Source organism: Peromyscus maniculatus, chromosome 4, assembly GCF_049852395.1.
Source record: "Peromyscus maniculatus bairdii isolate BWxNUB_F1_BW_parent chromosome 4, HU_Pman_BW_mat_3.1, whole genome shotgun sequence".
In the NCBI taxonomy this organism is placed as follows: Eukaryota; Metazoa; Chordata; class Mammalia; order Rodentia; family Cricetidae; genus Peromyscus; species Peromyscus maniculatus.
This window is the reverse complement of record NC_134855.1, coordinates 40,696,770-40,713,928: the sequence shown is the minus strand read 5'-3', so window position 1 is coordinate 40,713,928 and position 17,159 is coordinate 40,696,770. Positions and strand designations below refer to the sequence as shown.

Sequence of the window (17,159 nt, the reverse complement as noted above, 5' to 3'; positions counted from 1 at the left end):
TGTGTGTGTGTGTGTTGTACAGTGAACATTATGTTAGTGGTTTTCAGCAGTGTTGAGGATCAAACCCAGGGCCACATAAATACTAATCAAGTGCTCTGCTCCCAAGCTAAGGTCCAGCCCCACTTATAGTTTTTTCTCACTACCTGCAAAGCAGTTACTACTTTGCTAATGACTGTAGACTACTCTGAGGGTGAAATTATTTCTATGTAAACACAAACTTATCCAGTGGTCCTTTTTTAAAAATGATGTATTAATAGAGAGGAGAAAGTTGCCACTGCAAGTCATATTTTATGCACATATTGATGTCCACAGCAATGTCTCCTCTAACAATTCCATAAACCACAGTATTGAAATTACTTTCAATATAAGCTTGGAAACAATTATGCTCTATCCCAAATTTTGAATATGCATAGTGATAACATAGATGGCAACAAATATATACATTTCTCAAATCTTGCATGTATTTGAATGGTTTGTTATGACTTCATTTATTTTAAGCTTGTGTATTTCAAAGCTGGTAATACATATTAATACATATTTTTAGTACCACATAGGAAACATTTAGATTTCTACTCTCAAAATAAATTTGAAAGCACTCTATGCCAAGATTTGAAAACAGGCTGCTTTCATATAAACAAATTTATAAATATTCTAGGATTTATGCGGTGTAACAAAATTGCAAAATCTTTTTATACAATAAAGTGTTCACTGATACATTACAATTATTTTTGCCTATGAATGGCTCATTAAACACTGCTTGGTATTTTTAAGCCAAACGGTAAAGAACAGTTGAGGGTTAGTAACCCATTGTCTTACAAACTTTTCACACATTAATATACTAAGGTTTAGGAACATGGAAAAATAATTTGACATGCAAAATGTTGTGTGGTTTTCTTTGATTTGTTACAAGCTACAGTTGAAGAGACATCAAAATTGGCTTTTGACAAGGTTGTAAATTACCACAATTGCCAGCAACTGTGCAGATCTTGCCCCAAAATGGTGTAATTATAAAATCTGTTACTTACAATTTGTTTAAATTAAGTGATGTGAGTATTTCACATATTTACGTTTATTATGGCTGATACTTCAGTTTGTGCATTTTGCCTTGTTAATGATTTATAATATTAACTGCAATCAAAGTTACATTTTCTGTATTTACATCCTGGTTTCTCTGATTGCTTCTACTAAGCGAGTTTGATGTGCTTAACATAATTTTAGTCTTCTTTTTTATATTTCTCTCTCTTTTATCCTTATACGCTCAAAACAGACAATGGTCGCAATGTCAAAGGTAAAGTATAAACTCAAATCCGCCATCTGATGCTTAAAGTGCCCTTTACTTGGCATGTTAACTGCCTGCTGTATGCCCTGTTGATGCCACATCTCCATGCTGCCCTCAGCTAGTCCAGGTGCCTGGTGGAGACATCATGGCTTGGTTTTGCTGGAGACATGATTACTTTGTCTGCTGTGCCATCAAAGCGATGATGAACACCTTTTCATCCTGAACAAAAGGATGTAAGATTGACGGTGAACACTTCATAAATATTTGGAAAGAAACAAGTATCAAGATGAATATATTCCAGTTGTAAAAAGAAGCACATAAGCTGTTTCAGGGACTTTGTTTTTTATTTTTTTTTTCTTGAGTACAAGGTTAAATAAAATGATCAAAGAGCTCTATGACAGCATCACTTCACTTGTTCCTCTTTTGTTTCCTTAAAACTAGTTTCACGTTCCTGGATGGCAGGGGGTATGGTTTTAAGCTTACTGTAGTAGTATATTGTGCTTGCATGACAGTCCTTTTCTATTTTTCCTCTATTATATTTCAACCATTTTAAATTGCATTCTATATTATTCTAATCACTGGCATGGTTTACAGCTACCACAGGGCACTATTTAGCTGGGAGATATTCTGTATAAATTTGGATTTGGCTAAAATTTGAAATCCCATTCTGTTTCGGCTTTCACAGTAGATGCAAGGATCAAACTTTCGGCTGGACCTTTGGCCATGCATGCTGCTGTGGGTGTGTAAATGGTGGCAGTGATCCATTTCATGCATGTTTGTTGCATGGACATGTCTCCACCAGTAACCATCATGACTCAGAACTTGCTGTCTCGGCCTCTTCTTTATGTCACTGGTACTCTGACCACTGTGCAGTTTTGTGTATTGACTTCTTAATTGCCTCCCTAATTAATTAAGAACTGCTGTGGCTGATGAATGAGCAGTACTAGAGACTGTAGATGTTATGTGATCAGAATCCCAGGACAATTTGGAAATAAACGAGATGATGAAATTTTCCCTTTGCCTTTCCTATCATTTTGTAAGCAAGAAAGGTCTGTGCAGCAGCCCTCCATTACTGGGATGGGGTTTTATCTACATGGCTATTCTGTCCTTGGTCTGTCCATTATGACTTTTAAAAGGGAACAAACTAATTCTAGTTGTGCATGGTAGTTTTAGTTGACAATTCACAAACAATCCTCAAAGGGAACATAAAGATCTGCTGCCTGCTTGGTCCTTGGAAATACTAAAGCTTAAGATGAATAAATGAATACACATTTATTTTTCCAGTAATTTTTTTTTGAAAACTAACGTGAGAAATGAATCTAGTTTGTTTGAAGTATGTAGAAATTAGACCAGTTTGTCTCCTAAACTAGTAGTCTGGTAATGAAGATATAATTCAGGGGTAGACCATTTGTGTGTGTGAGCTCTGACTAGATCTACAGTACCCAAAGAAATAAAGGGGGAGAGAAAGGAAGAAAGGGAGGGAGGAAGAGAGGGGAAAAAACTACCACCAGTTAATCTATTTGTAAAAAAAAAAAAAAGCCATTTTATTTTAATTCCATTAACTATTCCATTATGCCAACTTTTATTCTTATTTCCTCTATTTTATAATAGAAATCCCAATTGCCTGATTGAAGCTTTTGTTTTGCTTTTGCTTTTGTGTGTATGCATATAGTTCAGATACACATGACTTTTACACTTGCCATTTTCATAAAACTACAAATAGATACAGGATAATGTGGCATGTCCTAGAAACATAAATAAATACTGACTCTAAGCCATAATAAATAAAATATTAAATAAAAGAAAAAATACATTTCTACACTCCTTTGAACACAAAATGTATCGTTACAATTGAGGATCACCCACTTTGACCAAATATCATTTTCCTACAAAACAGCATAAATAAACTCATAATGAGACAAGGGATTGCAGGATTGTCTGAGTGATCCCCTTAAAGCTGAGGTGCTGCCCAACTCCTTTGCACAGGGAATACAGACATCTTTATTTTCAGAAAAGGCCATACGTTAACTATCTTGGGAAGTCTGTTTTAGAACCCCATCCACAGAGAACCAGCACTAGCTTAAATCCTTCCTCCTCCCATCTGTCCCCAGTGGACAGAGATACATTCTCTGGCTTCAAGAACTCTAAGCATAAAATCTCACCTCAGAAAACAGCAAACTAGCACTCAGCCTTTTCTTCCAAAACAATTTCCACCCAAGCTTTTTCCTGAGGTCGATTCTGTTTCCCTTCAATAAGTTTCTTTGGCACTCTGACACTTTAAACAACAGATAAGTGTTATTTTTAGAAACTGTAGCCCCTGTCTGAGGAGGAGGAAAGCTACTTCTAACAAATGGCAGAATAGGTTTAGATAATATAATCTGAGGCAATATCTCTAGAACATGAGGAGGATTCCAGTGTTACTTTCGTCACTTGTAAACCACCTCACACCCAGGGGTCTGTTCACGTGTTCTGCATTCTAAGAAAGAGACACAACGTTTACTCCTCTCATCCTATTAAATAAGTCCTTGAAAAAAATCGGGCCCCTATATTGTTTCCTAAGACCCCAGATTTCTATTCCATATTTACCAGTTTCCAAGTAGTGCATGACACTATCCTGAGTCAGAAACTAAAATGCTCTCAAGATTGCTAAAAGCAATCACCTCCACTGTAGCCAGGAAACCTAACGAGAGAGAGAAAGAGAGAGAGAGAGAGAGAGAGAGAGAGAGAGAGAGAGAGAGAGAGAGAGAGAGAGAGAGCGCTGACAGAACTAGTTTCTCATAAGTTGTATTGGCCTTTTCCCAGATGCCTCTGATCTTACCAGGATTTGCAAATTGACTCTTAGTGGTGACAATTTGTCTGGCAAATTATATGTCATGCAGTGGAACAGAATTTGTAGATGCTGAATCCAAATAACTTGATGAGTGTTTCTTTATGTCTTTTTCTGAGTGCTACAACACTTTTTGGCTGGTGCTTATTCATGGGGTTCTTTGGCAAAGCTTCATTGCTAATGCTACATTGGCATTTTTACTAATATTAATATGCATTAGTGATGTGTTTTATTACATTTAACAAAATAAACTCAATGTCCTAAGAAATACTGTACATGTCCAACAAGATAGCAAAGTAAAGGCCCTTGCTGCCAGAAGATGCAAGCCTGACAACCTGAGTTGGATTCCAAGAAACCATGTTAAGTCACGTAAAGAGAGAACCAATTCCATGAAATTGTCCTATGATGTCCATATGCATTTGTGCCCATAAATTCAAACACACACACACACACACACACACACACACACACACCACCACCACCAACAACAACAACAACAACAACAACAGTAATAAATAAGCACTTTCTTACTCCTGATAAACTTAAATAGTCTCATCATATATATTTTAAGTATTTTAAAATCTAAAATTCTTCTTAGTTATTGCTGAATCTCTATGCATCATTGGAAAAAGTAGCTCATTTTATAATTTCACCAGGCACTAGTATTAAAATTCACCCAACTGTTGCTGCAGTCGACCTGGTCACTCGCTTTCCATTTTCTAATAACACACACTGGCATATTCACATTGTTATCCCTTTTGCAAGGGTCCCTCAGAGACCATCAGTCTCCTGGTACACTTTTGAGTCTCATATTCCCTTCAACTGAATCTATCCTGTCCTTTTATTTCTGCCTGCTCCTTCTCTTTAAATTCATTGACTTTGTTTTTCAGGCTACTCTCCTTTCTTTCATTAGAATCCCCAATCCCATCTGTTCATGATCATTGTCAGTGAGGCTGCCTATCAACTCTAAGTCCTCAGCCAAGGCCTCTCTGAATGTAGATCTAGGAGGTAGGAAACCTTGTACTTTGATTTCTGGTCTTTGACTCGTACCTTTTGGGCCTCGTGTTCTGTCGGCTTAGTTTACAATTGGTGAAAAATAATATTACTAATCCCTGCCTTAAAGCATTGGGAATTTATTCCATTGGAATTTATATAGACTTCGGAGAAATCTGTGAAGACTATAGTTTGCAGAATCTAAAAGACTTCTGGTGTAAATATTTGATTCAAAGCAAGAGAAAGAAGGACATTGCTTTGTCATAAAGGAGAAAATAAGTTTGAGATGCCTTATCTGAGTGAGGGTGCATAAATCATTTTAAATATACTGTTATGCTGAATTCACTAAATATATTCATTCAAAAGAAAGTTTTCATTAACTCCTTTATTAACAAATAAAATGAATTGACAATTTCGAAGACGTTTTTCTATATTAAATGAGAGAAGCTAAATTAAGGACTCTAAAGAGTATGTAAATTCAGAGGTGCATCTGAGTAAGACATTTTATCAAAGAGTTTCTCAGCCCTAGCTCTAATAATCCTCTTCTCAGCAAGTGTTTTGTTTTACTCACTTGACTTTCCTAAAATGGAATTCAGAGATAGTTAACCATTTCTAAAATAATAGCATGGTCCTCTAACTAACTCTAATACAAAGATTCACAAAGGCAAAGCAGTTTATGATCATATAATATGTGTATTACTATGCTAGTGTTTGAATATAAATATACTGAGGACGTAATTCAATAATTACAGTAGAAAAAGTTGACTTTCAGGAAATTAAGAATATGATTGAACACTCCTTCTAAAAATAGTAAAATGAGAAAGCAGTCATATTCAGTGATAATAAATTGGGTTTTAACAAATTTCTAAATGTGTTAAGTACTCCAAAGAATAATAAACCAAGAAAACATGAAAGGGAAATTAGGGAGTGTGATATTCTCACAAGTGAGCAGTCCTTCCTTTTAAGCATTCTTTCAAAATACTTCTCTATATGATAAAATGTAATGACAATGACTTATACAGAAGATAGACACATTATTCAGTGTTAAGATATATTTTCATCTTCATGTTGAAAACTATCTTGCCAAGCACATGCTTTGTTAAGAATGAGTAGTGCTGGCGAAATAAGTTTGCAGGTAAAAGCACTTACTTCTCAAGAGTGCTGAGTGGAGTTCGATCCTTTCACATTAGAAGAAGAAAACTAAAATGTTGTCCTATGTCTTCTACATGTGCTCCCCAGTATATTATAGCATGCGTGCACGCATGTGCACACACACACCACAAATAATTAATTAAAATTTAAAATAAATAAGATGATGAGTAATAGTAGGCAGAAATATCCGTGGAAGCACTATAAAGAAATTGTGGAAGGTCTCTAGAGTGTTATATACTGACACTAAAAACCATACCACATGTTTGGCATTTAAAGTGTGGGTTTCCGTTTGTGAGGTCACATGCAATTTGACATTTAGAAAGGGATAATGATGTAAAATATTTTAAAAGGCACTTTGTTAAGAACTTTAGTGTAATTCTGGTAGTTACCAGGAAATTTAATTTTGCTTCTAGTTATCAAAGAGGACTCAAATCTCTTATTTTACATATATGCACATGTCAGGTTTAGACGCAAACTGTCATCAGAACTCTAAGATTCTGTGTGGACCATTCAAATGCTACAAAGATTGCAATTCTAAATAACATGATTTTCCAAACTAGTGACATACTTCTAACATAATTATGTGAGGACATTAAAGCAGTGTATGATCTTCCATGTTCATGATAGGTGTAGTTCTAGAAATTTAATATCACTGCAACCCTATGAAGTATATTGTGCTGCTTTATTGGGAACACATTAGAGATTCAGACCATTTCAAGCACTGTAACTATATGAATTCATATGCAACAGGTTGTCAAGGTGGGAATAAGAACTGTGGTACTCAAAGTCCTCCATCATTGTGACAATCAAAAGGCGCCCTGACAAATGTCCCTTGGAGGCAATATTTCAGCCCCTCCATCCATAACTATAGCTAATTCTATGGACTGACCAGAAATAGCCATGAGGGGAATAAAACTACACTAACATATGTTGCTTGCCTTTCAACATCCTAGAGTAGCTGGGTAGAAAATTTCCTGCAAAAATACAACATAAAGAAGGGTGGTCTAGACATAAATTCCAAAGGTAGACAAAATGGTTTTGTTACCCTAGGTCTCTTAGTCATATCCGTAGGTGCAGACAAATTATCCAGGGAAAGAAAATACAGCATTTCAGTGAGAAGGACAACAGTGTCTAAGAAGCCTGAAGTCCTAGATGTGCTACAGATTTTAACAAATGTGCCTAAAATTGAGGCAAAGAATAGACAAAACAGGAAAACCCCATCTGAACAACATTTTTTATTATACTTTTTAAATGTTTTTAAAGCCTTCAGGCACCAGGGCTGGAGCACTAATGGGAGGCACCAGAGGACGGTGGTAGTAGAGCAAGGTCGGCTAACAACATGGGAGAAGGAACTAAAAGGCAGTCCTCCCCACCCGCCCCCACTCTCTCAGTGAAAGACATACTGAGTAACACTCATGCTCTCGGGAATTTTAAACAGTTAGTTCTTCATGATGCTGAGTTTTAAGAGCTACCATACCACATGGAGTAAGCAATTAATCCAGCACGTAAGAACTCCAGACCATTTCTTGACACCATAAATAGCAGATAATAGATTCATCCCTAAGGAAGATGGCATTGCTTGGGCTCTTCAATGAGGGAACCAGGGGGCTTGGCCTCTTCCCAGTTGTGTTTCTAAGAACAGAATGTCAAGGGTGTTTGGGAGCTTCCAACCCAGACATGCTCTGTTTCCTGACTGTGGTTATGTCTAGCTTAAGTTGTGTTTGCCATGGCAACATCCTTGTGTAATCTGCTTACAGGATTTTTCTTTTTTCTTTTTTAATGTAACTGAAAAATAAAATGAAAAGAAATATTTCAAGATCCCTAAAAGAATCCTGAAGATTTCAATAGAGTGAGAAAATATGAGTGTGTACACACACACACACACACACACACACACACACACACACACATACACACACAACAACACACACACGAGACACTTGGTCGTTTTCGATTTCATGTAGGCAGGAATCTTGTAGAAACGCATGGATCATTTAATATAGGGGGTAGAAATCCTGAAGAAAGCAACTGGCTTGTCACTTCTTGATGACATGTGAAAGAGAGTAACTTGAGCCAGGGCTGTGTAAGTGAAACATTCATAAATTTCAAGACCAATATGATTTTTAACTTGGTCAGGCTTCCTTCTCTATGTCACCCCCAGAATAGGAAACAAAAACAGTAGAATCCAGCCAGGAGCAGAACATGAAGTGTCTTTTGTTTGTTTTATTTTGCTTCTCTTTTTTCCAGCCTTTAATAAAAGCAGCCAGTCCACAGCAGAAGCTGACATTTGCACTTCTAGTACAACAATTTCCCTTTTGATTCTCACGTGTCCTTCTTTGTGGAAAAAGGTGTTCACGTATAACCTGACTTCACTTAGTCATGGGAGTCACACCAGTCATGGATCATTAGCCAGGCATTCAAGACCATCTTTCTTTTAAATTTTTTTTTTCTATTTCTTCTGATACTATTCTTACAAATGCTCTCCAATTTTTCCAGGGCCTTTTAATCATATCAAGTCCAGTCTGCTGGGGTCCACGTCGGATTCAAACCTGAACAAATACAGCACCATCAACAAGATTCCTCAGCTCACTCTGAACTTTTCAGAGGTCAAACCTGAAAAAAAGAATACATCCCCTCCTTCTTCAGATAAAACTATTATTGCACCCAAGGTCAAAGAACGAACACACAACGTGACAGAGAAAGTGACCCAGGTAGGGCATTACTTTACACTACATTGCAACTGCTATGGGACTATTTGCTGGACCATAACGAATATTTTCTCTCTGATGAATAGTGGGAAGACATTTATCTCAATACGTTGAGATACTTAAAAACTCCTAAGGAAACATTAACAAAGCTGGCTACAGTGAGTTTTGTCTGTGACTAGACTGAGCAAAACTGAACTAACTTGATATTGTTTATTGCTCAGAGGTAATTATGCAGCTATTTGTCACTCTCAGACATTTATTGACTTGCTGCCAACCCTGACATTATAAAGCATTTTTAAAGAAATGGAACGGATGTGTGTACTGGAACTTTAGAGGTCTAATTGAGATTTACTCCTAACTGTGACCTCTCCTTTTGCACTTATCCCACTAAATTAAGCTGTATGCAAGCTGGTAGAAAGGAGAGCTGCCTGAGTTGATAAAATATTAGAGTGAAACAATGCATCTCACAGCCACAATATTTCATCATTTTTCAAATAAATATTGCAACCTGAATTACGATAAAGAGGCATTGCCCCAAAGTCTTGCCTCAAAGAATAAAGATGATTTATACTTATTATGTCAAAATAACCACCTAAGCAGTCCCTAGATTTTGCTTAGAGTGCATTTACTATGCTAGGGATCCACAACTCTAAAATTTCTCCAGGAAGCAATTCTTCTACAAACAATTTAGTTAGCATATTCGCCAGCAAGACTTTGTAATAACAGCCCAATAAAAAAGGTAAATTTGATCCCAACCCCTATTCTAAGCACTGGAAAATTTGAATTAACAAAGACTATTTTTCTGAACTGTAATTACCACAGGTAGTGCTGTATTGCTATTTGCACAAAACCCCTCGTAAATGATGAGATATGTATGACACCACTAGGCATCTCTTATGGTTAGAAGTGACCAACTTTTATTTGTTGGAGTTGATAAAATATGTGTGTCATTTGTGGTAGCATCCCTAGAATGTACTTTCATATTTGCATGGTAATAAGGCACACTACTATTGGTCTTTTCCTCTTCTTAACTAGTTAAGTAAATATTAGGCCGCTAATATAATAGAGTTAAATAAATATTCTATTATTATTCATATTGTATTGACATCATCTTGGCAGTTTTGAATTTTACTTACAACTTTCTATATCTTAAATTTTTCTTCTTAAGTAGTAACTAATACATAGATATATAGAAAGTAAGGTACTTAGGAGATGGAAGCAACATTGGCAATATTAGGGGTGTGGCTATGCAAGTGGCGTGAGTGAGTGAAGTTTGGAGCATAGCGAACATGATGAGGACTGGCCAAGAACAGTGGTGTAGGACTTCCCAAACGTAGTTCCAGCCAACTGTGGTCAGGCTGGAATGTTTGACCAGTGGATCTGCCCAGGTCTTCTCATTCCAAAAGAAGAACAAAACTTTAGAAATTAAGGTATCTTTACTTCTGATAGTTGAAAAATTAATTTGGAGGCCACCATAGCATTCCTTCTTAGGCACACAAAACAAAGTAATACCTTGAACATCCAGGGTATCGTGAGTTAGTTTGCCACAAGAACCCTTGTCCTACCACACCTAACCCGTCCACTGTTTCAAGGAAAGAGTGAGACCAGTGTGGCTCAAAGATGGCACCTTCTTTAGGAATTTCTTTCATCCTAGTGTAATGGGGATGTATGCACAAATATACATAGCATATGAATCTGATAATAAAATGCCTGTTATTAAAGAATCCAGGAACACAGTTTATGGAGGACATAACTGTGCTTTAAGGCAAGACTGATTAGAGAAGAAGTAACACTGAGACACTGCATCTGGATCTCAGAAGTAACTGATCAAACTAGGTAGTGTGTGATATTTAAATTCAGGAGTTAGAATCAAACAAGCTTGAGCTTAATGCTTGCCTTTTACTGTACGGCATAGAATTAAGTTTGAATTGCTTGTGCGAGAGTAAGACAAGGTTGAGGGCTGGCAAAACTTCTCAGAGTTGGTCAGGTGAGGTGGTGCAGCAAGAGTAAACAGAGGCAGATGGATGTCTGTGAGTTCCAGACCAGTGCCAGGGCAACAGAGTGGGAGCCTGTCTAAAGCAAAGCAAAAAACAAAAACAAACAAAAACCCTCACACTTGATAGTTGTATGTGGCAAATATTCCTCCTGGTGCTAAGTGCATAACAAGAAATGTGTTCACTCCATGTTTTTATGACTCTCCTCTTTATATGTTAAGGGTCCCTTTAGTCACATCCTCAGAACCTTCTAGAACAGAGGTAGAGTGGGCATCAACAAAGGTCTGCTACAGGAAAGAAGGGAAGGCAGGAAGATGAGGGGGAAGAAACAAAGGAAAGAGTTATCAAGGGAAATGGGGAAAATGCCCATATTGGAAGTCAGCAAGGACATAGTTACTAAAGCACAAAAGTCCATTGTGTCGTCTCAGAAACCTGGCAAAGACGAGGCTGGGAAGTTTCCCTTCTAGATGAGTCTTTGCTAGACTTTTGAATAGGTGAACTGGTAAAGTGCCATCAAAAACAGATTCCATCAAATACTTCACATTATTTTAAGATCTCATGCCTCATCTTTTAAATCCCCATGGCTCATGTACTTAGTTCCATAATGTTATAATATTGGTTTCAACATTACAGTATCTTTTATACCACTGTTGTCGGGGTTTTGTTTTGAATGTGTGTGGATCTCACATATTTTTTTTATTAAAAAATAATTGTGCCTTGGTTATCTGGTTCATCCTCCCACGCAAGCAAGACAACTCGAATTTGATGTCCAAAAACCACATAAAGTAAAGGAGAGGACAAACTCCATAAAGTTGTCCTCTGAGCTCCATATGTTGCTGTGGCATGTCTGTCTGTCTACCCCATACATATCATTTACTCACACAATAATAAATGAGAATATTTTATTTATTTATTAAATGCATGTATACACCTTGACTATACCCATCACCGCTCCCTCTCCAATTCCTCTGAGACCCTCCCTTATAGTAATATAAGAGGACGTGAACCTTATAGTAATATAAGAGATTCATGTCCTCTTATATTACTATCATTATCATTATTATTTTTATGTAACCCACTGAGTCCATTTAATGCTTCCCACATACTCATGAGTGTGAAGTAACCCACTGGGTCATAGGCAATCTACCAGTGGCCACATCCACAAAGTGACTCTTCTTCATCCAATGGCTATCAGCTGCCAATAGCTCTTTAGTCCATGCTGATCTTGATCTTGTGCCAGTTATTACAGCATCTGTAAATTCAACTGTGCAAGGCTCATAACATATCTGCAGGCCATCATTTCACAGCATTCCTCCCCTACCTCCAGGTCTTACATCCTTTCTGTTTGATCTTCCACAATGTCTCCTGAACCTTTGGAATGGGGCTTGATATAGCACTCTCACTTACTTGTTCTTAGCACTTTGAATGAGCATAATCTCTTCATTATCCTCTACCCACTGCAGTGAAGGAGCCTTTCCAGGGCTAGAAAGATGGCTGAACAGTTAAAAGCATGTAGTGCTCTTCCAGAGGACCTAAGTTTGATTCCCAGCACTCTAATCAGGCAACATACAACCATCTGTATCTCCAGTTCCAGGGGATCCCAGATTTTCATCTGGCCTCCATGAACACAGCACTATATGTATGTACCACCTCACTTCTCATACTTATATATGCAATTTAAAATAAAAATAAGGTCCTTTTTTTTTAGGAAAGAAAGAGAAAGTTCTCTTACAAAGGTTGAAAGCAGTACAAATACATAAACACACACACACACACACACACAACTTGTGTCATTAAGAAATGAGACTTCTGAGCGTTGATTACGCCATTAGTGTGTAGCCCTCATGAACTATTTTGAAGACTACAAACCAGCTTCTGTGCCCCATTCTGTCAATCATAACACAGAGAAAGGATTGCTGCCTTCATCAGGCACCAAATCTGCCAGGGATGTGATCTTAGACTTCTCAGCCTTCAGAACGGAAAAAAAAAAAAAAAAAAAAAAAAAAATTTACATTGTTTATATACTATCCAGTTACCAGTAGTTTATATTATGGCAGTCCAAAGAGACCAAATGCTTACTGCTCAATGCATCTGAGGCCCACAAAAGGGCTCATCTTTGCAAAAATTTTGGAGTACCCCCATCTCTCACTCTCCAAATTTCCTTAATAAAGAGCAGGTACAGACTTTTCAAAGGGGTTAAGAGGTTAGAATGGCAACCTGCTTATAAAGGAACATGTTTTGTAATATGAATTTCCAGTGAATGGAAATTCCTCTGGATTGAGGACACAAAGTGTGAATGACCCTAATTGGGAATAGTTCCACACTGGCACTTAGTAACAAATCTTTATTGTCTACATGCCAAAGCAAACAAGGCCAAGATCAAATACAAAACAAATAATCGGCCAATATAAAGTTTAATATTGCATTAAAGTACTCTGAAACTATCCTATGACTCTGAGACTATCCTGGTGTTTGGGAAGATTCCTAACCATAGGTGTCGTTGAAATTTACATATTCATTTGATGCAGCTCCTTTGTCCCCCCAGTCACTAAAACTAACTTGGTAATGACATAAAACTTTATTTCCTCAGTTAATCTTTGGAGAGTCTGTGTTGGAAGATTATCAATATTATAAGTTTTGGATAATCAGCCATATTTTCTTGTCAAATCTTGTGTGCTAATAGATTTGCATAAGGTTCTTTCTTCAGAGAAACCAAGCTTTTGTCCACAAATAACTCAACAGTGAATTTAAATATTCTTTAGCATACCAACAATAGAGCAGACATCACCAGAATGAGGCATAACTGAAAAAACCAATAAATGCTCTTATTTTTGTCTCCTAGTCTCTTATACACATTGAATTAGAATTAGCCAAGTAGCTTTTTTTCTCTCCAGTTAGATGTGTTTCTTTGCAGCAGAGAGCCTATTGTTAGTCACTCAATTATCCATGCTTTCATGCAGTTGTTTATACATTCAACAAGAACTTACTGAGAGAATACAAATGTAACATCCTGGAAATTTAGACTTAGGGGAAGTATCTTTACCTTGGGGAAATGAAGGAAACAGACAAGTAGATTACACAAGTATTACAAGGCACTTTGAAAAATTATACTACAGGTGCAGACAAGATACAGAGGGTTCTAGGAAAGGAAATCTTACCTGTGTTGGGACTGAGGGATGGTAATTAGGTAATAGCCTCTTAGGCTAGTTATGACGCTTGAGAAATTTCCTATGTTTTAGAATAAGAATCTAGAATGTGCAACATGTAAGGAGGAAAGCACGGGCTGAAGAATGATTGTGGTGTCACCAATGTCTCGCGTAATGTATGACACAGCTGAGAAGGTGAAGGGCAGAATCCACTTACTCTATCCCTTGGCCAGGCTTTCTTCTTCTTGACTGTACCCATCGCCTAAGGAAAGCAAGTTCCTCAGACTCCCCTGCTCCTCTGGTGCCCACAGGTAGTGAGCTAGTGGTGAATGCTTTCTATCTTCCAGCATTCATATGATTCCCGGAGAAAAGGACCCTGGTCAGGGTCCAATGTGGGTGTTGTGATCATTCTTACAGTAAAAGTGTAGTTTTTTGATGAAAGCAACCCAAGAACATGTAGTGGAGTATAAGAAACTCTGCTGAAGAGCCAAATAGCAGTGGCTCATTACAAGGATGAAGATAAGCATTCAAATTAACAGCATCACTGATGCTGAAGTGGACATAAAATACAAGTATGTTAAATGCCCGGTAAATTCTAGAACACAGAAGCATAAAACCCAGAATCAATGGTTTAATACTAAAACATAAAATAGAAATCCATAAGGGACTAATGCCTAGTATGACAACAGAGTGTCCTAGGAACTAGATGGAGAAACACTATATAACAGTATAGAATGATACCATTGACAAGAGCAAATGTGGTAAATGCTAACATCACTTTTGGGAACTAAAAGGAGTCTCTATTTCCCTTCAACTCAAAATTGGTCAGATTATATTCATTGTTTATGAAGAATTTCTGACAAGTTTAATGGAAATCCACATAGCATTATCAGAGAATATGATGCAAGATGTTGCCTAAATGAATGAGAGCATGCTCATCTAGAGAACAGGTGAAATTTAACATTAGTCCACGAGATTTTTCCTATAGATTTACTGAGGAAAGTCTTCAAGAAATTAGCTTTAACTAATCACAAAGAGACTTAGGCCACAATAAAGAAACTCATCAATGTTAATCCCAGCACTGAGAAAGCAGAAGCAGGAAGATATCTGTGAGTTCCAGGGCAGCCTGGGCTACATAGTAAGTTACAGAATCAGTGGATCTATGTGAAATCGTGGCTAGCCTCATCTACAAAGTGATTCCAGGATAGCCAGGGCTATGTAAAGAGAAACTGTCTCAAAACAAAAAACTGAATTCCATATAATATTTAAATCATCTATGTAGATTTTAAGCCAAAGTAGATTTATGATGTTCAAAACTCATTGTAAGTATATATGTTATTGGCATGAAAATGAAAATATGATAAATTTAGTAAGAGCTGACAGTGATCAACTGTTTACTGTTTAAGAGATTCTGTGATAAGTTGTTTATGGCTGACCAAGTTTAATCTACATGATAACTACTTGGCAGTATTATTATACCCATTCCTTCCCACCCAAAGTCACCTGACTCTACACGTGAATGCTTTGGTTTCTAAACTACATTCCATGTGTCTACTATTTTCCCATTTGCATGCCAAATCCTGCTCAGAAGACATCACAGCAAATGGCTATGCCTGCAACATGTCTTTATGGTTGAGTGTCAGACTCAGAAAAACATTAAGTATTCAGAGAAGTGAGGCTACAGAAACAGGAACAGAACAGAGGGTTCTCTTAGTCTTTAACACATCTTGACAAAGAAGTTTCATTCCCATCATCACTTGTTGAAGTTCATGTCCACCTATTTATACTAGGTTTATATGAGGGATTATGGATTTGTATGTGTGATATGTGTTATCAAAAAAGTGAAATAACAGTCATATTACTGACATAATAAGAGCTCAAAGATGATAGTATTTCACTTTTTATTGAAATTTATACAACACAGTAAATATATAATCTCTTCACTGTCAACCACTAACTTCAAAGCAACTATTTATAACTTAGTATAATTTATAGTAGAGTAATTTTAATTCAAAAGTAGCATTAATTTTATACTGCTACCCATTATTAAAATTATCATCTTGTGATTAGCCATACAAAATTTCTTAACATATTTGACATATTCCCTCAAATAACATAAATACCAAGCTTTCATCAATGAAAGAATTTTTTTAATCTTCCATATAAAACTACACATTAAAAGTGACTTCATATAGAGCACTATTTTTCAATAATGCTGTTAAGTTAAAATTGTACTTAATTAGAATTTCTAATTTCTAACACTAGTTTAACAAATGATTCTTCATTTTTGAAGTTACAAAATAAAAGATTCACAATACTTCTGCCACATGATTAATACATTTTTTCTAAATTGTATTTTGTATCTAAACTGATTTAAACATCATGCAAGCTTCAACAGAACTGAACAGATCATCTTCAACTGCCAGAAATAGCAATAATCAAAATATTACAAATTAAATTTGAAATGCGACACAGGAGAAAAATTGCTTCCGAATACTACCAATTGATATGACATTTGTTTTGCATCCATAATCTTTTCGTTATTTATAGAATATTATCAACTTTGGCTAAGCAAGACAGAAATCCCCATCCAATATTTTCTCCATACCTTGGACATGGTTTATAAGCTACTTGTATGAATGCAAATCGAAATGAAAACAGTATATCTGGACCTTGCAAGAAAGCATAAAGCACACTGAACATAGGTTCAGCACCTGTGAGTACTGAACTGTGAGCCAATGTTAGATGCTGTGGCTGCCTCAAAACTATATAAAGCAAAGCTTTGCTTTTGCCTTTGAGTTCCTACAAAGCTTTGAGACTGAAGATACTAGATTATTTTCAAGCTTGTTCTCATATAGTCAATATATTCTACAATATAAATAATGGTGAGAATTAGAAAAAAGTAAGCATTTTATTAACAATTATCTTCTCTATGTATGTACTATACATTGAACATAAATAAAAATATTATTTAAAAAGTATGAAAAATTGTAAAAGCAACAAATTAGTTTTGTCTATTTTCACTAAATCATATATATATATAGACGTATATATATGCCT

The 17,159-nt window shown here is 36.4% G+C and overlaps 1 protein-coding gene across 2 annotated transcripts in view; it reads left to right on the top strand.

Annotated features, from left to right (window-relative positions):
* Window positions 1-17,159, top strand: part of Kcnh7 (potassium voltage-gated channel subfamily H member 7) — a 446,649-nt gene that overhangs the window by 316,741 nt on the left and 112,749 nt on the right. Inside the window, exons 5-6 of one of the 2 annotated variants that reach the window (XM_006984601.4) lie at window positions 1,268-1,288; window positions 8,748-8,962. In XM_006984601.4, the coding sequence (XP_006984663.1) occupies window positions 1,268-1,288; window positions 8,748-8,962 (236 nt within the window). The remainder of the gene's footprint in view (window positions 1-1,267; window positions 1,289-8,747; window positions 8,963-17,159) is intronic. The other variant, XM_076569567.1, reaches the window with a different exon arrangement.